General features: G+C 40.3%; 1 protein-coding gene across 4 annotated transcripts in view; it reads left to right on the top strand.

Annotated features, from left to right (window-relative positions):
• The window catches only part of LOC124137476 (protocadherin beta-3-like), a 48,145-nt gene extending 29,552 nt beyond the window's left edge, over positions 1-18,593 (top strand). For all 4 annotated transcript variants that reach the window (XM_046503790.2, XM_046503789.2, XM_046503787.2 and 1 more), the window contains exons 2-4: positions 1,754-4,585; positions 14,443-14,566; positions 17,374-18,593. In XM_046503790.2, coding sequence (XP_046359746.1) covers positions 1,799-4,585; positions 14,443-14,566; positions 17,374-17,867 — 3,405 coding nt within the window. In that variant the 5' untranslated portion in view covers positions 1,754-1,798 and the 3' untranslated portion in view covers positions 17,868-18,593. The remainder of the gene's footprint in view (positions 1-1,753; positions 4,586-14,442; positions 14,567-17,373) is intronic.
• Positions 18,594-23,064: the final 4,471 nt, after the last annotated feature.

The raw sequence follows: 23,064 nt of genomic DNA, 5'->3' as shown, positions 1-23,064 counted from the left end.
TAGTCCAGATAAGGAAGCCGTTTTATCGAGGCTCAGAAACCCTCATCGACTTTGGTATTCCTATCCATTGATAATATTGTGCAGTGTTAATCAATTTTGGACTTAGAGTTTCAAAAGCGACCTTAAAGACTATGTTTCACTACCCCCCTTCCACCCCCCAAACAAACAAAAACAACAAAAAGCCACCACCCCCAACCCCTCCCCCCAAAAAAAACCAAACAACAAAACAACAAAACAAACGAAACCAAAAAACAAACGAAGAAGAAGTCTAAGAATATGGTTTTTTGCGTCCTTATTAACACATTTACTTAACCGTTTCAATTAATATATATTCCGCCTGATCAAGGCAACTACATGGAGAATTCCAACGAAGCCCTGCGACTGTGCGACTGATGGCAAATTCACAGGTGTTATATTTGCCAGGTAAATGCAATTATCGTGGGACAATAACGCAGCGTCAGGACAGGCCAGGTCACATGATTTGTGTAAAAATACGGCCGTTTACAAATTTACAGTTTGCGAAGCTAGCTGTTGTTCAAATACAACTTGTTTGAAATGCTTGGAAAACCACGTGGGAATCTGTGCCCGAGGGCGGCCAAATGTTCAAGCTACCTCATCAACCTTGCTATTTGACGAAGTCAAAACATTCCCGGAGTTATTTCAAGATAAAGCCATTATGGCCGTTTTAATTTTATCACCTTGGGTATGCCGGGTATTGTTTGAACTATTTAGATATTCTTTTGATAAATCTCCGTCAATATCGCCACTTGCTCAGTGGTCAAATATGGAGGGGTTAAGGTCTTTAACGCGGGCCTTATGTGAAAGACCGCCTTCATCCTTATGCAAACATTAGTCTTTATAGAGCCTATGATCGCCACGAGAAGCGCTACTGCGTGAAGGCGTCTTGACTTAACAAGAAACAATTTAATCAGATTAAGCCAACAAAGGCTTTTCAGGAATTCAGGGATATAGAGAGATAACATAGACCGGATCTTTATTGCCGGTAAACAAATTGATAAGAGATATTTTTCTTAGTTGGGTGGAAAGATCACAGGTTTTGTTCCAAGAGAGAACATGTATTGCATACTAACAGCTCTTATCAGACATGTATCGCGCGTGTTACCGATTTCTCGAGGCGACAGCGAAGCCATAAATGAGAACGATGCTGTTTTTCAACAGCTCCGCGGGGAATATGTCTGCATATATTTCAACATCGGTACGCAATAATGTGATTATAAATTCTTGGGTTCAGCGATTGGAATCTTTACCCACAATGACAACGCTAGTTAAATATACAGAGATTCCGACCGACAGATATATTATACTCTACCTATCCGCGGGCTAAAATGCTAATTGCTTGCCTTGCCTCACCTAACTTTTGCTCGAGGTCTCCAATGGCTATTATTTCACCTCCGTCGAAAAAAGTACCTCCAACCGAAAAGAAGGAAACTGTTCCTGGGAACGTAATTAAAATGCTAGGATACCGCCGTAACGATATGATACTTCAGCCGTTGGCCTAACCCTTGTGGAAGATTTAGAATATGGGGTTCAAACGTCGCCAATTCATTTAAGGCACATGCCAGTCACTTCTCACTAATCCCCATCCTATTTAAATCCATTTGGAGGCTAAATTAGTCATATTTGTTGGCCTAATTGGTAATGACAGGGCAGGAGTCCCGATCCCGTGTGTTTTTAATGAGGTTCTGTGAAGGCTCACGTGGTTTCATCTAATTTTTTGCTTCTTTGTTTTCAGGAGGTGACAGTAATGGTGAACTGAAGACACACGGGCAGGTCTGGCATGATGGCAGTGTTCAGGCGGAATATACACTTCTGGAACATTTACATTACCCTCGTGTTTAATATTGTGGGACTTCAGTTCGGTTCTGGGCAGCTGAATGAGATAACGTTTAGGCTACAAGAGCAGAGACCTTATGGAACGTATATTGGAAACGTAGCTGTTAAAAGTGACATTGCAAGAAATTTATCCAATGCTGTGTTTCAAACGTTGACGTATAACTTTCTAAATCCAAACAGTCTGCAAACAGCTTCTCTGTTTAGCATCAACCGGCGGACAGGTGCTATTCACACAGCCGCAATGATTGACAGGGAGACTGTGAAAAGAAATGACAAAGAAGTGTGTGCATTCGTAACAGTGTGTGAAATCGAATTTGACGTGACGGTACAGAGCCAGAACACTTCGTTTCTGAAAATCATCACGGTGAAAATGATCATAGATGACATCAACGATTCCCCGCCGACGTTTGAACCTAACGAAATACAAATATATGTCTCGGAATCTACGAACGCGGGATCGAAGATTCCTATAGACGGCGCAACGGATAGGGATACAGCTGGACGAAATTCGGTTCAGTCGTACGAGATAACGTCTTATAAAGACGTGTTTGATGTCAACTTTGTTCATAAGCTTGACGGGAGCTCCAGTCTTAAGCTAGTCGTTCTGAGAGGTCTTGACCGAGAGTTGAGGGACAGATACCAGTTCACGATTCTGGCCAAGGATGGAGGCACTCCTGCCCTTACCGGAACACTGACCGTCAACATGCACGTCATTGACGTCAACGACAACGCTCCCGAGTTTTCTTTGAAACGTTACAACATTAACGTCAAAGAAACCACTGCCCCGAATTCGGTTGTTGGAAGAGTGTCAGCGCGTGATAATGATGCTGGCAAGAATGCCCGGGTGTTGTATCGCTTCAGCACTCTCAGAACGTCCAAGATCGAGGAACTCTTCACCTTGGATGAGACTAGTGGGCAACTGATTGTAAAGAAACCTCTGCAGTACGAATCAGGGAGTTCGTTTGAAGCTGTCATAGAGGCCGTGGACAAGGGTGAAACACCTCAAGCATCTCAGGCCATCCTGGTTGTCAATATAATTGACGATGGAAACACCCCTCCCCGTGTGACTCTTAATCTGGCTTCTTCGGTTGTGTACAGTGATACTATACTTTTGTCGGAGGGGTCCAGTATTGGTACATTTGTTGGCAGGGTGAAAGTAGAGGATACTGACTCGGGTGAAAACGGCGATGTCCACTGTACATCCCTTGATGACCACTTCAGTTTGAACAAACTGGACGCTCATAGTTTTGCCATCCTCATCTTTAAGTCCATGGACAGGGAAAAGAAGGATAAGCATAATGTGACAGTCATATGTAAAGATTCTGGAACTCCCAGTCTGTCAGCTTCTTTGAGTTTCATTGTCCAGGTTACAGACATAAATGATAACGCCCCTGTTTTCACGTCTAGGACTTATATTGCCAACGTGACTGAGAACATAAACAGATCTGTCAACCTGATCACTGTGAAAGCAACTGACGCTGATATGGGTGTTAATGGCGAAGTGTCCTATACTCTAAGCATGGACGCTGGATCAATGTTCTCAATTGACTCTCAGCGGGGTGTCATCAAAGCTAATGGCGCCTTTGATAGGGAAACATTGAACAAAATGACTTTTATTGTTAAAGCTGTGGACCATAGTTCCGACCCACGAACTGGAACCGCTACAGTGACCGTAAACATTTTGGATGTCAATGACAACAAGCCCTTCTTTCCCCCAACACCCTTCAAATTCCGTGTCCCAGAAGACCTAAAAACCGCCAAGAGGGTTGGACAGCTGACTGCTATAGATAAAGATATAGGAAATAACTCTGCCCTTCGATATAACACCTTGAGCAATGATCCATCCATTCCATTTATAGTGTTTTCGGACGGCACGATCCGTACTGAACGTCAGCTTGACCGAGAGATCCAAGACATGTATACCCTAGACGTGTTCGTCACGGACAATGGTCAACCACCACTGTATTCAAACGGTACTGTTTTTATAGAGGTACTGGACGTAAACGACCATAGCCCTACGATATTATTCCCCAATGATGACAACAACAGTGTCATCTTGTACTCAGACACCGACCCGGCCACCACGTTTGCCACAATTGAGGCCACAGATGACGATATCGGAATAAATGCGGAAATAATGTTCTTCATAACTGGGGGTAACCGCGACAATGTCTTCACCATAGGAAGAAGCACGGGTGAAATTCAGTTGACGCGAACTTTGACCACGAACGACGAAAAAGATTATAAGCTGACCATTTCAGCCCAGGATAGTGGTTCTCCGCCTCAAGAATCGCAGACGTTGTTAATCATAAACATCAACTATACGAACAATACAATAGCGGCTGCTTGGACTGCTGAAAAAAATGCACATACGTACAGGATCATCGCTGGTATTGTTGGTGGAGTGACTTTCATCCTGTCGATCTTGATTGTGTCAATCATACTGCTGATACGACGGAATGACAACGCAAGGAGAGACACAGAGGAAAAGATGGGTGTTCAAGAGGAATGTGGCAAGAGAGAGATGGAAAGAAGGATCTGGCAAGAGGTCAACACAGAGGACATAAAGGCTGGCTTTGAGGGAGAAAAGAAAGGGGATAAGTGTTACAAACCTAAATTGGACAAAGATCGCAGTTTCACGATTGACCCTGACCGCAACACTTCTGATTCCTTCCTAAGTCATGCCGCCTTGGACCAGTACGGCAAACCAGAATTCTTTACTTTTAGGAAGGTAAGATGCGATTTTGTATCTTAATGATACTAATGGTACTTATATTTACTTCTGGGGCTCGAAGAACTGAATAATAGTGTATGCACCATATTCCATACACCAACGTTATGTAAACATACAATTTTGATAGAAACAAGGAACCATATTTGAATTGAAAATGAGATGCGCTCTGAGGAGCCTTTGGGAAATCCTGACTTCTTTATTTAAGGCTATAACATTACAGTCCGGTTGGTCGAGCTTGAAAAAATATGGTTCAGGGACTGTGAGACAGACTACACCCATTTTAGTTTTGGAAATGAACCTATTCATTTGAATTTGTTTTGAGACAAATATTAACAATAACATGCAACCGACTCATGAGACACATTGTCATTAACGTTTTAAGATGTATGGTTCAATATTTAATTTCATTGTCTTTTTATACTATTTCGTTATTCATTCTTTGTTTAACTTGCGATTGCATGCTGGCAGACTGAGTTTTGCATTATGTACTCAAGAATGGCGCTCACTTTTGCAAATTTAAAAATTAACAAAAACACAACGCAAAGCCAAAAATTTGAAAATAACTTGAGATTTAAATTATTCTCTTTGGGTTGTCTTATATATCAATTTCTTCCTTTAGCGTGACTGACCTTTTGGCAGCTCGTAAAGATCTTGTTATTGCTTTTCAAAAATCGATAAACTACATAAAAAGTTTGAATTAGCCATTACTGGTTCATTGTTAGCCAAGGCGTAAACACTGTTGAACTGCCTTGGGCAGGGTAATAATAGAAATAGTACCACCCAAGGTCCCTACATTAAATATTCATACAACTAAAATGTCCAGGACAGAAAATAGAATTGCATTTCACGAAAGATATTAAATCCGAAATCTGAATTCCGTCATAAGTGTTATTCCAAATTGAAATATAACAAGAATGAAAAATAATTAAAAAATATACACAAATAAAATAGAGCAAATAGGAAAGACCCGACGCTTAACTCAGCAGGGCTCTGTGGTTTCATAATTCCATTGTGGCACCGAGTTATTCTGTGGCTACACGGGTCTTTGGTGGCCTATATTTAATTCAGCTTTTCTCATTTACATGTGTATAAGCGTAAGATGATCTTAATTTAAGAGAGTTTATGGAATAGCGTTATTAGCAATGTGATGCAGGATTTAGAGGGATGAGGTATTAAACTAGGTGTGAGCAGATAATACATTATTGACTAGCCACGTATTAAGATTCACTATGGTTGGTTAAGGACAATGTCCTATATCACCAGGGAGGTGTTAAAATGTCCAATCCATTACCTGTCCGAACTGCAAATTATTATTCTCTGATTTATTTGAAATCACCAAGTCATAAAACTAGGTCCCTGAAGAAAGCATACATTAGCGGCATTACTTAAAGACGTCTCTAGGGACATAAGGCCCTGATAGGTGCAAACACTAATGGGAACTTACAGTAAGTGGTCATTGCACTATAGAGAAGGCAGTACAATAGACACAGCAATGTAATAAATTCAAAGTATATAGGACCTGCAGGGTATGCGTAATGGCCCACAAATTACAATCATACAGTACAGCTGTAAACGTATCCTCTCTTTCTTTCGCGGCACTAACGCGCTAGTAATGCGAAAAGCATACAATATTAGTGCAGCAGTACCGCATTGGATTCGCGGTCATGTTTTGGCGACAATGCAATTGTAAAGTGGTGAGTATATATGATCAGTAGTGTAGAAGAGTAAAATCGCTTCCTGTACTAAACTAACGGGCAAAGAAAGTATTCGCTTGAAATTTGGATTTGACAAAACAATTACGAACAATCAAAACGTTACTAGGCTGAAAACAACCGCCAATACACTGCAAACTTAAGGTTCAAAACACAATATGATAACCGTACCAAATGCGCCACCATCGAAAAAACATTTCTTGTTTGTCTCATTTCTAGCCACCAACAAACATGGATTTACCCGGCAGTGAGTTAGGATAACGCAAACATCTTTTTCGCATCGTATGTTTACAGCCCATCGCAAAATAATCTACTGAAAAAACTACCCACAGTCGTAAGAAGATAAACAGTTTGTGTTTGTTACAGCCGGTCTTGTATTATAATTGGTTTTGATATATTTGGCCATTTTCATGAAATAATATTTCTACTGTAATTTCCCATCTCGTTTTGAATATATTCACAGTGATTATTATTCTGTACTATACAGCAAAGAGATTACCTGTTTCACTCGCTCACAGTATCTCATAATACACATACTCGAGTGAGTATGGTTTTACGCCGCCCTGTGCGACATTCCAGCAATATCATGGCAGGACACAGCATTAAAGGGCTTCACACATTGTACCCATGTAGTGAATCCGCGTAATGAGCACATTATTTAACCACCCGTCTACTTCCCTCCTCTGTGTGGAAACAACCATGTGTCCATCCTATTGTCTTTTAAACAATGAGTTTGTGAGTTGGATTCAAGGCCACTTTGAACAGTAATTTACCTAATTAGTCATAATTAGACAGGGTTTTATGTTGTACATCCAGGATAGTAATTGTTGTCCGGTATTAACACGGCTCCGGAATAGACAGTGTCCGTTTTTGACAGATTCCACTGTATATATATATATATATGAACCGCGTAGTGTGAAGTAGCATTATTGTAGTAATCATACTTAATTCCCTTACACGGTGAAGAAACTATTTTCGAAATAAATATGTAATAAAGCATGATGATCGTAAGTCTGCCCCGTGCACAAACCGTATTGTTAAACGCACAATGATGGGAAAATAGCTTATTTGCTACTTCAGCAAACTCCAGAATATATAAATAATTGAATTGTGGTGGCTGTTTCGATGAGGATTATTACATTATCGTTCCTGGCGGGACAGTAACATAACCGAGTTGGTGTAGTCACAGTCGTCGCCCACAGTGGACAGGGGGTTATTACCCCGGTTCCTCTGCGTCGTTGGAAACGTTACAGGGCCCCTACCGTTTATCGCTGATCACCGTCCTGCTCATGGGTGAGCTTGACGTTGGTTAATAAATCATTCATGATTTGACCCTTGATAAGACTATTTATTGCATCGGCTGTAAATATGTACGATGCGTATTACGCACAAAGATGTGATAGTGATGTATGACCTGTGGGTTAGATGGTGTTTTGAAGAAAATGTCTCGTGGTTAAAGCGTTCGCTCGTTTCGTCGACGACCCAGCGTTCTTTAACAGCCTGGTTTTAATGTGTTCTTAGTCCACTCCCCACCACCATGTGTTTTAGGTGTTGAGGCATTAATCACTGCGAATCACTGATAGTTTAATACTCTCTGGCAATTATGAAGAGATACTTTCATAGGGAACAAGGTGGGTGAGTGAGTTGGGTTTACGCTGTTTTCAGCAATATTCCAGCAAGATATCGACGGATGACACCAGAAATGGGCTTCATACTTTGTAAACATGTCGTACATCGTATGGAAAACTCCAGCTTTCATTTCACATTTTTCAAGGTGTAATTTCCTACAAATCCGTCCACACCATCCTCTCAAATCACCCCCTCCCTCCTCCTCCACCACCCTCTCCAATTCTCCCCCCATCCACCCTCTTGACCGCTGTCCAGTGTCCCTGGCCTCCAAAACCCATTGACGGAGTCCATCAGAAGAAAGTTAATAACCGGTCTGAGCCCTTAATCTGTGTGTGTCTTTCGCGTGTACATCTCACCCCTCTTCTGTTTGAAGTGTTTGCTTAAGGAGAGCTCACACCCCTCCATGGCACAGCCCCGGCTTCCAAGTTACATTAAGGCTGCTGTCCTAACACGTGAGATAATTAGCTTCCGAGACGGTCCTGCCCAACAGTGGTGTGTTATCAACGCCTTTTCCATGTTGTTCAAACTACAGAATTTACAAATCTCAGGTCGTGGAAAAGAAGTGTATTAGAGGTGGCTTTTACGCATCAAATTCAACACCGTTTCCAATCGTTTTCCAAACAAGTGTTGCAAAATGACCTCTCCGTCAACGCAACAGTGTCAAGTTATTCCAATTATCCTTCAAGCGCGTCTGAATTGCACTCGGCTTCAAAAGGTAAACTTTGAATCTTCAAACCAGACTGTTGTATTTTTTTCCTAAAATCAGCAACCACTGTGTTCCGGAATCAGTGACCTGTGTGAAGTGGCTGACGTTCCATTCATGATTTCCTCTTCAACGAGGTCGGCTGAATGTCAAGAAGAAATTCAAACACTTCCACCCCTCAATGCGTTGACCCGACATGCATAAGTACTTGGAAGTGATATTCGAACTGAAGCCATGGCTAACTAGCTAACTAATTAACTAAGATGCCTGGACACTGCGCCCTCTTGTAGTGTTGATATCGTGTTCATTTCATAGACTAAAGTATGATTTACACATGTGCACACACGGAAGTATGTATTCAACACACACAGAAGTGGATCAGGCAGTAATGGCATTGCGTGCTTCATACATATAGAAAATGGCAGCTCACATAATGCTATACATCCACGTGGACGCGCTTTATTGTTCGCCTCATCCACATCCCGGGCCTTTAGTTCTGCTTAATACCTTGTAAACACTACCTCCAATCTAAAGGAGAAGCAAGGACCCTTCAAAGTAACAATGACATGGAAACCATAGCAACAGTAGGGTTAACTGTATTAGTGGTTAGTACAGTTAATGAATTTGATTTGACTAAGTTGTACGTCAAGGCCTTCAGGAAAAGCTAACTTGATGCATCATATCCGGTTTTCTTTAAGATTGGCTGTGCTTTGATGTATGTTCTTTAGCGTTGGCTGACACTGCACGCTTGACTTGGAGACATCAATTTGTCTTGCTAACAGTAGTGCTAAAGCTCTAGGATCTGTGATTTAGGGCTTTCCGTCCACATTAAGCTGACATCTCATGATATAAGCGACCGAGAGTTTGATATTCTGAAAAAAACAAAAACGTTTCACATGATGGGGACCCTGAAAAAAATCCCTCGTTAAAAGAAACGTTCGGTTCTTCGTTTAAGAGAAAAAAAGGTATATGCTTTGGAGCAATGGCCAAACCAAAAAATCTATCCAGCAAGATTCCTAACCCCTTTCCCGAATATACAGTTATCAGTTTCTTGCTGACTTACATCAATAACAGGGTATTAACTACTTTTGTCAAATACAAGAAATATTCGATACACAAGGCAGTGTTGTGATGAAGGATTGACTGGAAAATGATTGCCTTTGTTCTTCGATAACAAATATTCCAATCGGACTCTCCTCATATCTTGTTCTCGGACAAGGTATTCTCTGGAGGTTATTCGTGTGATTTGTGATAATGTGACGGTGCTTTCCAAATTGATTTCTTGTTCGGCGTCTTACGAACGACTACACTTGTAGGCGTGCGGCACAAATATAGTGCAAAGCTGTGAATACAGGCGGGGACATTCCCATTGAAATCGTTAGGATTAATAGATTTCCGGTTAGCTATTCACTGTTACGGAGTGTCAATATATATCTGTACAAGCTAACAGTAATATCATGGAATGCGGGCTCTCCGGGGTGAGGGGATTCACTGTTTACCAGCACTGAAATCGTTTATCTTACCTAAACAATTATAACTGCATATAAGCTTTATTTCTGAATTTGAAACTCCATCAAATGCGCATTCCCATTGTATTGGCGTATCTACAACGATCGGTCTGTACTCCGTTTGATATAATTCATGTCGTAAGTTATTGAAGTGAACCCCGCACAAAGTTATCCTTAAACTTAAATCAAATTTACATGCATGTATTTTGTTTGTTAATGACCATTTGAGACGTTTACAGTAGGATCTGCACATGTGCACAAACTGATTCATCTGGTCGAAGTGTATTTCACGTTTTGTTTGATAAATTATCTTTGTTCGTAGATTAACCTTCCCACAAGAGTCGCGTTTTACTTCAGTTTATTTCAAATTGTCCTCCCAGTGATATCCCACAAACACTTGAGTGCCACGGGACATCAGGCGTCTATCTGAAACGTGCGCACATATGAATCAATGTGATTAACACTTCCCATGGAGTTCATCTCTTTTCGGGCACCCAATTAAAGTGTTTGGCTAAAAGATAAGTCTGTTATATCCATGGGCCTAATCCGAAATGCGACCCCGTCTCTTTGAAGTCCCTTCTCTATTCGTTATAACGTTCTCTTTGAATCCTGAGGAGGAATTGTATTAGTCCTCATGTCATTATACGACAGGGCAGTCCTATGGGTGCACTTTGATACTCGGGCATACGGAGACAGGGCCACAGGGGTACTTTCGCCCTAAAGTTACGTGTGAAAGATCACGACTCGGATCCCTTGGAGGCTATTGCATTGAACTCCGTGTGGCTATCGATTCTTTAGGGCGATGAGCAAACGAATCGGAGGAGCAACTAAAAGGGCGAAATTGACGGGATTCTGATAGGTCCCCCATGGCTGTTTTTCTATGATTCGCTATTCCATGCCCGATTAAGTAGGAAAATGGCTTGTTTTGTAGCTTCCTGTTACTCCAATTTGGCACTGTACATGAGGTAAAGTACTGACGCTACAGCATGCGATTGTCAATTTCACGGCGTTGGAATAATTGTCATTAAAAAAGCTTTCATGACAGATTTTCTGTTTAGAATTTTTGACAAAAAAAATTACAAGACGGTCAGTTGAATTCCGAGCATATTTTATATCTGGTTGAGTTAAAAACAAAATTGAATTTGAAATTGATTCAATATTCATCATGCTTCCTTGCTTTACCATTATTATTTTGTCAAAGTTTCTCTCAAACCTATCAAGCCGTCTTTCTCTACTTAAAAGGATTTCATTGATGGGGGAAATCGAGCAGAAATGCGCGGATCAGTTTTATTGTTTTTAAGATCTGTTGCGCGAAGGCCGATTATTAGATTGCAGCTTGATTATACAGAGCGCCACCCTGCGGCTCGCGACGAGTTTGGCATCGGAGGATTCCTCTGTGAACTTTTCCCGAACTCAATTTGCGAATAATTCCTGAATAATAGAAACCATGGATATTGTCATGCCACCTTTAACGGAATTAGAACCTTAAGAGCTCTCAAAAGACAATGGTTGATCATAAGAATGTTTACATAATGCACGTGCAAGGCTTGAGTTCTCATGCCTGTGAATAAAATGCCCATTTCAGTAATGGATGTTCTATGGTTCACAAAAACGTTGACTCATAGCAGCTCTTCGGTTAACTATATTAGTCCTGCAAAACCTAAACCCGGCGACAACTATCGTTGCACTAGTTTTAGAATCATGTTTCTTGCTGTCAATCAAAATACATGTCTCCTGTGGAGACTTCGCAGAGAAGGCCAGGCGAATGCACTAGTGGTTCAAATGTAATTTCACCACGTTGACTCACGAACTGAAATAATTAGATGTCGCAGCGATGCCGTCTTTGTTTTCAAGAAGCATGCTCGGTTTGTGCCCTAGCACTATGTTGTGATGGAACATACCTCTGCTATGACTATTACGCTGTTGTGTCAAGCGGTTTGAAGATAGTGGAATTAATATTTCCCTGAGGAAATTCCAACCAAAAAGAAATGTTTTTAGGGATCTAGCCATTGTCATTATCTTTCATCTTTGGAACATTCAATTTGATGATTTTCATCGAAAAATAATATTTCATTGTCGACTCTGACTACGGGACTGAGCAGCATGGAGCATCAAACCCGCCTGACGTGAATACCCTGTCTGGAGGAACCCCATGGGCTTGGGGCTTCCAGCAAAGCGAAACTTCATACACCATGCAATTATAGCTACAAAGGGAGTTATCATCGTTATAAAGATTCAGGCTTAAAACCTATTTTGTCACATTCACAAAAATCTATCGACTACGATCAATGGTCACGAATGAGCCATGTCAATTGTTTGTCCAAACTGGACATCATCAGGTCGATGGACAGTCAATGGCGTGAATAATGCAAACGATCGCCAATACACAGACGGGGCTCCGTTGCCACGCACTATAGAAGTAGCAATAATTTGATTTGTGGTAATACATATCAGAACTATTCTTCACAATTTATCATTATGTCAAGCTTCCCCGGGCCCTGTGATATAATACGTAGTCATCAGTGCTATGCCACTTCTGGTGGACCCTGAAGATGGTTTATTTCTATCTGTCAGTGTACACTCAGTCTGGCACATGCAATAAGGTTTACCTTCATAAACCGGCCCGGATCGAATTATCAATCTTAAGCAATATTCCCAAGTTATTATGTACTTGGTAACAGATTTGTGTTTGAAGCGTAGTACACGGTCTTAAGGACTTAGCACAATCTCTCCCTTAAGGCGTATATTGAATCTAAGAACAACCAAGCAAATCAAATTTGTTCTGAATTGATGTTATGTGCCAAACTTTATTCCCCTCTGAATTTCTTTCACGACAAACAAAACCATCGATCTAAAAGTACAAACCTGCAAAAAGAAATTAAAAACGTTTTTTTTCTAAACGATTCGAATCCTAACCTCTATCTGTTAGCTGACCCTCAATGGTTATATCCCTGAAGATCACATAACTGTGAAGCCAATACAATCCGAGCTGTCACGTTTAATTCCCCGCCATGACGTTATGCGGCTCTATCTAACGTCATCGGTTGTACTTGGCTTCAATGGGATCCCTAAACGCTTGTTCAAAAGGCTGAATTATCCGCCTGAACGTTCTAAGCGGGATTGTGTCAATAGACGGATCCCAGTCCTATCTTTATATGGTAGCTAAGCGATAGGTCGTGTGCAATACAATAGCTAGACAGATTTAATATCTAAATGCAACCCTTCGTCGTTAGTGTAAGAGGCAGCTATCTAAAAACTTTAATACCCGCGTTTATCCGAATTGTATTAGTATAGTGGTAGCGTTTTAGTTTTATTGATAAGACTTTGGGGAGCGTATTTGTCTGATTTAATATGAAATATGCTTAATCCTCTTTAGGGAATCCGAAGCATATTTGTAACCCTGACAAACCCTATGCGATCATTCCAGCAGTTGACATTGGCGTGTTTGACAGCTGTTGTGTTACTAGAGTCTCAGTGTTAATGGCTTGCATAAACTTAAGGCCCACTTTGGGAAGTCATTCAAATCGCTCGATCGGTCGACATTTTGATGAATTTAATGTTTTAGCTCTCACGTATCTAACGAGTGAGAACCCCTCCCCCTCTCCCCCCAGCCCCACACCACACCCCTACTTGATCATTGTCTTATTAACGTAGACTATGGGGTATAAGAGATGCTTGGATAGCAATTCGTATATGTCAATCGATGCACATACTATTTTTGTAATTATTAGTGGTAAATTGGTTGTTTTTAACGATTCCTTGAATGAGAGTGTTCGTCTTTAATTCGTTTTAATCCCGGTAACTAGTGCTGCTTGAACATATGTCGGGCTTTAGTCGAAGATTTAATCATCCAATTATGTTGTCTTGTTGGTTCGTCCAGTGTGGTGGATGGACATTTACCGAGTCAGTTCAACCACCTCGCGCAAAGATTACCGTCCAGCCTTTAATTCTATAAGTACACGTAAAGATCGAATTCTGATATTTAGACGCATCACGCTTGCAATTTAATGTTGCCACAGTCTACTGCCGCCCGTACGTATATCTAGTCTAGACCAATCACATCTTTGTCGAGACTGTCTAATTGGTGCTGAGTGGGACATTAGACAGCTGTATTGAAGTACATTTGCAATTTACCAGACGAAATTAGATTATAAAACAAGGTTATGCAGAAACGAAAGAAGGAATTTTATGCTTAAACTTGTAATACCACATAGATAACATGGTCATATGTCAACAGTTTCGAAACGAAACGTAAATCAGACAGATGTGTTTACGAAACTAATATCTGCCGTTCTACTCTAGGGTCACGGACCGCCATTCAGCGAAGACGTGCGCAGTGACGCATCAGGGGAGACAACTACAAGCGATAGTGGCCGAGGCGGAAGTGAGGAGGATATTCAACTACCGCCTCTTCCGGATCTGAAAGGTAATGACTCTGACTTTCGGTTATAGCTGCAGTTATCAATGGCTCTCATTTTCCTAATCGAAACCTACACAACTCTCTCTGTATCTGTAGTCACCTCCTCTGTGTGATTGTGCGCCGCCGTCTCTCTCCCTCTCTCTGTGTCTCTCTCCTCTCTCTCTCACTGGTTTTTCTCACCTGTGTATCTCTCATTCCCTGTCTCTCGCCTGTCTCCCTCTGCCTATCTCGCTGTCTCTGCCTCTCTCCCCATTCGCTCTCTCTCTCTCCCCCCCCCCCCCCCCTCTCTCTCTCTCTCTCTCTCTCTCTCTCCCCAACCTCATTCCATTCTGTACTTAGTATAAACGTATTCCCATTTCTCAGCCTTTAAGGGTTAAAGCCAGGTTTGAGTTGCACAGATCCTGGATCGGTGCCGAATCGTCATTTAAGTAGAAGTACAAGTGCAATTAAATACAACATAATAACATTTGTACAAACATGTTTAAAAGAATTTGTCATTACCAGTGCGGCGATCACATATTCATTAAAAAGAGGGAAACAAATTGCGACCACCAACAGCAATTAGAAGAGTTGTATTTTACAAAAATGACACATCTGCATTGAGTATTTCCTCCAGAAACATTGTGGCTCGCACCGTAACAGGGTATAAAGGAATGCTATTTAAGAATTATAAATAGCCTTAAGCCATGTTCCTACAGAAAACTCGTTTGTTTTTTCTAGTAATGGAAATCAATGCTGTTTCCGCAGCCCATTTCAAAGACTAGGAAAACGATTAGAAGAAAATAATATTTTGTTAAAAATCGAAAGGTCAGGCTATGGTCCAATTAGTCTTTTCTTCCCCTGGTTATAAACCCAGCAACAATGGCCTACTGTCAGGGTTATGTGTATGTATACATAGAACAGGAAGTAAGCAAATCGTATTATCAAAGTAAATGTTTAGATTAGTGTGTACGTAGTGTCAATATCAAAAGAAAGAACATATGTGAAATTCGGCTGATGGCTTGGTTGATCGATCGTTGCTGCTGATCGGTTGTTGCCCGGATACTTGCTGTATCTCCCATTCAGTCGTCCATCAAAGGAGCCATTAGAACGTATACTCTAAGAGCAATTGGACATTAAAGATGACATTATCTGCAAGACTGGACCCTTCCACGTTACTTATCTATAACCAACTCGCGATAAAATGAATATTGCTTTTGAGATGTCAGGTGTATTGTTTGTATCCTTGTGAGTGAGATGAGATATACGCGTGAATGAGATGTGTATTTTAGTGAGATATACGCGTGAATGAGATGTGTATTTTAGTGAGATATACGCGTGAATGAGATGTGTATTTTAGTGAGATATACGCGTGAATGAGATGTGTATTTTAGTGAGATATACGCGTGAATGAGATGTGTATTTTAGTGAGATATACGCGTGAATGAGATGTGTATTTTAGTGAGATATACGCGTGAATGTGATGTGTATTTTAGTGAGATATACGCGTGAATGAGATGTGTATTTTAGTGAGATATACGCGTGAATGAGATGTGTATTTTAGTGAGATGTACGCGTGAATGAGATGTGTATTTTAGTGAGATATACGCGTGAATGAGATGTGTATTTTAGTGAGATGTACGCGTGAATGAGATGTGTATTTTAGTGAGGTGTACGCGTGAATGAGATGTGTATTTTAGTGAGATATACGCGTGAATGAGATGTGTATTTTAGTGAGATGTACGCGTGAATGAGATGTGTATTTTAGTGAGGTGTACGCGTGAATGTGATGTGTATTTTAGTGAGATGTACACGTGAATGAGATGTGTATTTTAGTGAGATGTACACGTGAATGAGATGTGAATTTTAGTGAGATGTACACGTGAATGAGATGTGAATTTTAGTGAGATGCGCAGGTGAATGACATGTGAATTTTAGTGAGATGCGCAGGTGAATGACATGTGAATTTTAGCGAGATGTGTAAGTGAATGACATGTGTATTTTTGTGAGATGTGCAGGTGAATGACATGTGCATTTTAGTGAGATGTGTAAATGAATGACATGTGAATTTTAGTGAGATGTGTAAGTGAATGACATGTGAATTTTAGTGAGATGTGTAAGTGAATGACATGTTAATTTTAGTGAGATGTGTAAGTGAATGACATGTTAATTTTTGTGAGATGTGCAGGTGAATGACATGTGTATTTTAGTGAGATGTACGCGTAAATGAGATGTGTATTTTAATGAGATGTGCACGTGAACGAGATCTGAAGTTTAGGGAGATGTGCAGGTGAACGAGATGTGAATTTTAGTGAGATGTGCACGTAAATGAGATGTTAGTATGTTCACGTGAGTGAGATAAACGAGTTCGCATTATGTACATGGAATACATGTATATCCTGGTGAGATGTACATGCGAGTGAAGTGCATCTATGAGTGAGATATTTACATGTACGTATGAGAAAGATGCGAGTGAGATGCCATCGTAAATGAGATAATGAGTTATACGCAAGCGTGAGATATTCAGGTGTACGTATGAATGAGATGTAAATTATTGGCTTATCGTGATACCGTACACTGTGGACCCCGTTAAAATGGAAACCTCGCATCCATGACGGTTGTTGGTAACAAGATCTTCGTCTTATACCAACGACCTTACTCTGTAACACTGATCCTGTAGTCCGGACATTTGATGTCAGATTGGTGTCATTTTGTCTGTTTAGTGCCTTCATGCATTCTTTTAAATATAAGTGTTTGAGATTTGTTATTTTTCCTTTCGTTTTTGTCGATACTGGGACATAATATTCAAACTAAATATTTCTACTTTATTTCAGGATTCAGTGGCAGCCATCAGATATTTTCGGTTGCTATCGACGAAAATGAGGAATTTTCTCCCCAGTCTTCCCCGCAGGACATACAGGAGAGGTCTCGCACACTGTCCACCTTCTCCAACCCAAATATGGCCAACAAAATAGCCTTACCTCCGACGACATCATTTCGAGACATCCATACCATTCAAGATCCCACATTCCGTAATAACCAAAGAAATCAACAAAAAGTGAGATTCAGTGCAGACAGTATGGCTCCCGGTTCGAGATTTCAAGGAAACGGAAAACAAACGAAACTTACGAAGGAGTTTAACGGAAGAACACATGTCCCCATCATTAGTAACGGGGAATACTATGTGAAACACGACCAAAGTGCATTTTCGCATCTTGGCTCTTACCATAGCCTCCCTCGTAGTGTTGATGATGACGATAACACGACAACATCAGGTAGTTACACCTTAAACCCAGATGACTTTGAAGAGGTGTTCTGTGAAAGATGACAGTATCACTGTTAATAGACTTGAGTTTCAAATATAAGTGACAGTGCCTGTACGAAGTGAAGACAATATACAAGTCATGAGGGCTTAACTGTTAATAAAGACAGTTTCAATACTGTGGTGGACAATATATGCTTATTCAGCATAGACTAATATTCATTCCTGTTGGTACACGTACATGTAAATGTTCGTATTTTGCAAGAGGTTGTACAAATGTATTTTATGCATTATTTATTACGTTTTTGTTTCTTTCGTTAATGTGAAAAAAATACGGTGCGTGATAAATATGTCATATTACTTTTGGTGACCATGCGATCGACCTTGTGATTAACTATAGGGTTCATGAATCACTATGTTTGCCAAATATTTGCTCAGATTATCGTTTTGTTCACTGTAAGTGTTTTGAGGATAATTGTCTCGCTAAATAAGATGACTTTCGAGACAATAGTGTAAATAAAAACTCATTCAATGTGGTTGGAAAGCATAGGTTGAATCATTTATTTCAAAATTTAAATTTACTATAAACATATCTTTTTTCATTAAGTTATATTCAATAACATTCATAATAGTAAATATATGCATGACATTGCATGTTTAAATTAAATTATTGAAATAGTAGTCTCAGCTTCACATCTCATATTTCGAAATTTTAAGGATTTAAATAGATATTATACAGTTTAGTTGTGTTCAAATTGTTAATTAAACAACACAGTAGATTGGTATTCTTCGTCACAATAACAAGGAACATGCAGTGAAAAGGATAATTTCACATGCGATGTGCATTTTAAAACTGACAAGACAAATGTTACATCTACTGTTGTATATTTCATACATCATGTGTCATGTACGTCGACAACAAACGCTCAAAGTGCCAGTACACGAACAGATCTTTGCTCCTTGAGTCTACAATATATTTTTCTACTGTTTTTCACCGTGCTTTTTCTATGTGGACTACGCTCAGCTTAGTAACCCCCGTTCAACGACAATCTCGGAAATGAATGTGTTGCTAAATTGGAATCCTCGTTGTGTTGTATATAACACGTCACGCGCTTGCTATCGACCTGTCTGATCAGCGAAGTGTGACATATATATCAAAATGAAAATACTGCATCATTAATTAGACGTTATCAAAAAAATTGTTTATGATTTGTGATCAATGTAATATATAATTAATTTCATTGTTAGAACAATTGTTTGCCAGCCGGCATGCTTGGTAAAAATACTATTGTTATTGTTATTATAATATTGTCCTGAATTGTCGGCAGAAAGTTTCAACCCTCTGTTTCTGACTGATATATCTATATATATAAATATATATCTTTCATTGCAATACATCGTCGTTATAATATGTCGTATCTTTGAACCGCAATACATACCTCGTTATACGAACATTGATTTCTCTCCCTATACCACCACGACACATTCCCAAACCACTTAATAGAGAGTGGAGAGCCATTCTTACCTTAAAGAACACGATATTCTTTAATGGTTTGTATAATCAATGTATCGATTTTAAGGCTTCTTTTAATGAGGAATTGTGTTATCGTATTTCGGTGATGTACATTTCTCGACGCATCCATGTTTCTCTCTCCGTCCTCACACCCGCTGGGTTGTAGTAGCTAGGGTTAGGAAATGTTCAGTGCAACTTCCACTTCTTTCGTTTCCTATTGAACGAAGTCCTAGTTTTCACATCACCCGGTGGGTTTATTCGTGACAACTCGTTTCATTCCGGGACAATCCGAATATCGACTCGGGCCCTTCTTAAGATCATTGTGCTGAGATCCGTCGTCGCCCAAATTAGACGAACATGTTCGTCAAGAATATTTTATTAAAGGCACACTTTTCTTTTTTAAACAACAAATTCTAACTGTTTTGTGTCACAATCCTTGTAACTGCCACTTGGGTTTGTTTTTAATTACAAAACATAACCATGTATGGATACTGTTACTTAAGCATTTATAGTCAAACATGCATTCTGATTGGTTTGTCGTGTTTTGGTGCATGTCATCGATCGATAGGGTACGGTCTTATTGTTACGGAAACGGGCGACTGGTGAAGTGTAGTGCCGAAACGTGTATATTTCTTATACAGAATTTTGTCCGTGGACCGCCGCCAACAGGCATTGAATCATATTCTTGGTAATTACAGAATGACGGAACTGAATCCACCCCAGGGTGGTCATATAACAACTTATTACCACAATTCTGATAATATGTCAAAGATGGCGTCAATAGTCGCCATGTTGAAAATGCAAATATACATGTAATAATCTTTGACATTAATTCATATATTGGCTTATTCTAGCTATTATCTCATATCATGTATCTATTATTGAATACATGTAACGTAACGTAACGAATTATAAGGTCCTGTTGCGAGTGAGTTGGGTTTAACGCCGCTGTGAACAGTATTCTAGTTGTATCACGGTATCTCAGCTTAGTGTCGAAGGAAAGCTCGAAGTGATGCGAATGACTAAGCTAATCTCGTGCTGGAATCGAACCCGTTTCCCGAGGGCAGCGGGCTAGCACTTTAACCATTAGGCCCCTGTAGGATGAGGATGAGGTGGAAGATGCACTAAACCCGTCTCCCCTGTTACAACACCGCGACCACTCTGTGTGACTCTTGATGTGACTCTGTGTGACTCTCGATGTGACTCTATTGCTGACCAGCCCCGACAGTATTCTTGCCTTAATAAAAAATTCATCTCAATACAAGACGGTTTGTTGTTTCTGGTCATTCTCGTCAATATAGTTCTGCCTGTACTCATGTAATGAACATTGCAAAATGTCTCAAGACATACCCTCATAGAAGAGCTAGCTAGGGACCGTCACACGGTGTGACCACAAGGTGAGCATCAGGGTTCCTGTAAACTGAGGCAGATAATACGTCCAATATGGTATGTCGCTTCAGGCTCTGTTCTAAAGGCTGAATGTTATGCATCCAGGTGAGCATCATGGTTCCTGTAAACCGAGGCAGATAATACGTCCAATATGGTATGTCGCTTCAGGCTCTGTTCTAAAGGCTGAATGTTATGCATCCAGATATATGTGAAATAATGGATGTCTGCATTGTGCGATAACACCCTTGGTACTTTCTAAACACCCAGTGTCAGAATAATTATTCCTATGAAGCATCGAGGTAGGAATTAGTTACATAAATATACCTTTCAAAATACTTTTTAAGGAATGCCGTCATTGTGCTGTGCCATTCTCACTGGCCACCTGTGTCATTGTAATACTTAATTGTAATAAGTGTTGAGGTAGATATTCATGAGAAATGCCTTCAACGAGGTTTACTCCTTCTGACCACCTAGTGTCATAATACTTAATAATCATATTTGACGTCAAAATAGACACTGGCTGCATAAAGGATGTCTCCATTTTGGTAGACCGCCCGTGCCTTTTAATGAACACCGGTTGTAATTATTACAGTGGTACATTATTACGTTACATTACATCATTGCGTTAAGCATCCGGGTAGATACTTATGACAGAAAGGATAAAAATAGTAGAGGGACACCCTGGTATCACTACGAGCATCCAGCTACACATTTCTACATGAGGGATGTGTCCAGTGGAAAGGACACCATTGCATCATCCTCAACACCTGGTGGGCGTTTGTCATAACTAGACTAAGGCTGCTTCCTTCAGGTGTCAGGATATGAGTACCTGAGGATCTCAAATGATTTACAACAACATACCATAATTCCTTCAAACACAAGAAAAAAGCAAATTTTGTACTTCGGTGGTCTATTTTCAGTGATACTTTTTTAATGCGCAATGGTGAGTTCACTGATGCGCGCTGAATATGTGAACATCTTCTTATGAAATCATCATGAGGAATGATCCTTTTGGAACCAATTGACATACCGATTCTGCTTATAGTGTAACATAGCCAGCTTGCCAATCCATCTGTCGGTATTGCAATCTTTTGACCTTTAGAATTGCTCGCAGGAAAGCAAAAAAATGTTTGACTGGTTTAATACTCCGCGTTTAGTAATATTCCAGAATGTCATCCCGGTGAACGCCAGAACGTATCACATATTGTTCGCATGCATGGAATCAAACCCGAGCCTTAGGCATGATGAGCAAACGTTTCAAACACCAGGCTACCCCACCAGGCCACCTCACCTTATGTCCAATAAAACAACGAGTGAGTGTGTTGGATTTAAAACACTTTGTAGTAATTCAGCTGTATCGCTTTGAAACAAGATTGCAACTTGGTTCCATATGAGTCTTATTCTAATTTCTGATTTGACCTTAACGTCGTAATTTCGCGATAGGAAATGTAGCCATGTATTAACAGAAATTCGGAATAGTCAGTGTCCGGTTACGACAGAATCCACTGTGGAAATGAACTGCGTTCGGTGACTTGCTGTTCTCTATTGTTACATCCTATAAAGACGGAACCCTTTTGATGGAACTGTGCATGTAAAATAATGGAATGTCTAGGCGCCGTATGATAGGTATCGATGGAGACTTAAGACCATATAGATACACGGAATGCACTCCCTTTATTATGCATTAAGATGTTGAGACCCGTTTTTCAAGAGCCGTAGGTCAGTTACTGTTGAGGAATGGGCCCTACCTTAAAAGGTTCTGTAGTTTCTATCGGCAATACGGTGTGTACAGTGACCCCCGTTAATACGGAAACCACGTCTTCCAAGCGTTTATGTCTATAGGTGATTGCAGAATCCGGATAGATACAACACTTTATACAGTAATACCTTTTTAATCCGGACCCATAGTCCGCAAATGCTGTTTTACTAGGAAGAATACTGTTAGAAAAGTATGTCTACAATGTAACATTATGTCCATATTCGTCTATACGGACATCTGTTAATCCGGACAATTTCCCAGAGAGCAAATGGAACAAAGTGCTTTATAACGTTGGGGGTATTGGTGCGTGCGTGTGTGGGGGTGGGGGTTAAACCAAGCCAACTCACTAACTCACTATTGCAACCATTTATCTGTGTGTAGTCCTAGTCATCACTATTTTATTCAATAACTCTCTTCAACCAGATATCTTTCCTGAAGCCCCACTGGAAAAAAATAAAGGAACTTTCTTGGTTCGTGATTTTGTTACGAAGGTCTGGCAATTGGTTATATTTGATTTGTAAATCTCTCCCCACGAACCCACGACAGTTCGTGGTGTCTGAGTTGTACTTCAGACGGTTACAGCACTTTACGAAAAACGATGG

This window comes from Haliotis rufescens, unplaced genomic scaffold (assembly GCF_023055435.1).
Source record: "Haliotis rufescens isolate VD_foot unplaced genomic scaffold, xgHalRufe1.0.p SCAF_7, whole genome shotgun sequence".
NCBI lineage: Eukaryota > Metazoa > Mollusca > Gastropoda > Lepetellida > Haliotidae > Haliotis > Haliotis rufescens.
The sequence above is the reverse complement of the archived record's forward strand: the minus strand, read 5'-3'. Positions and strand labels throughout refer to the sequence as shown.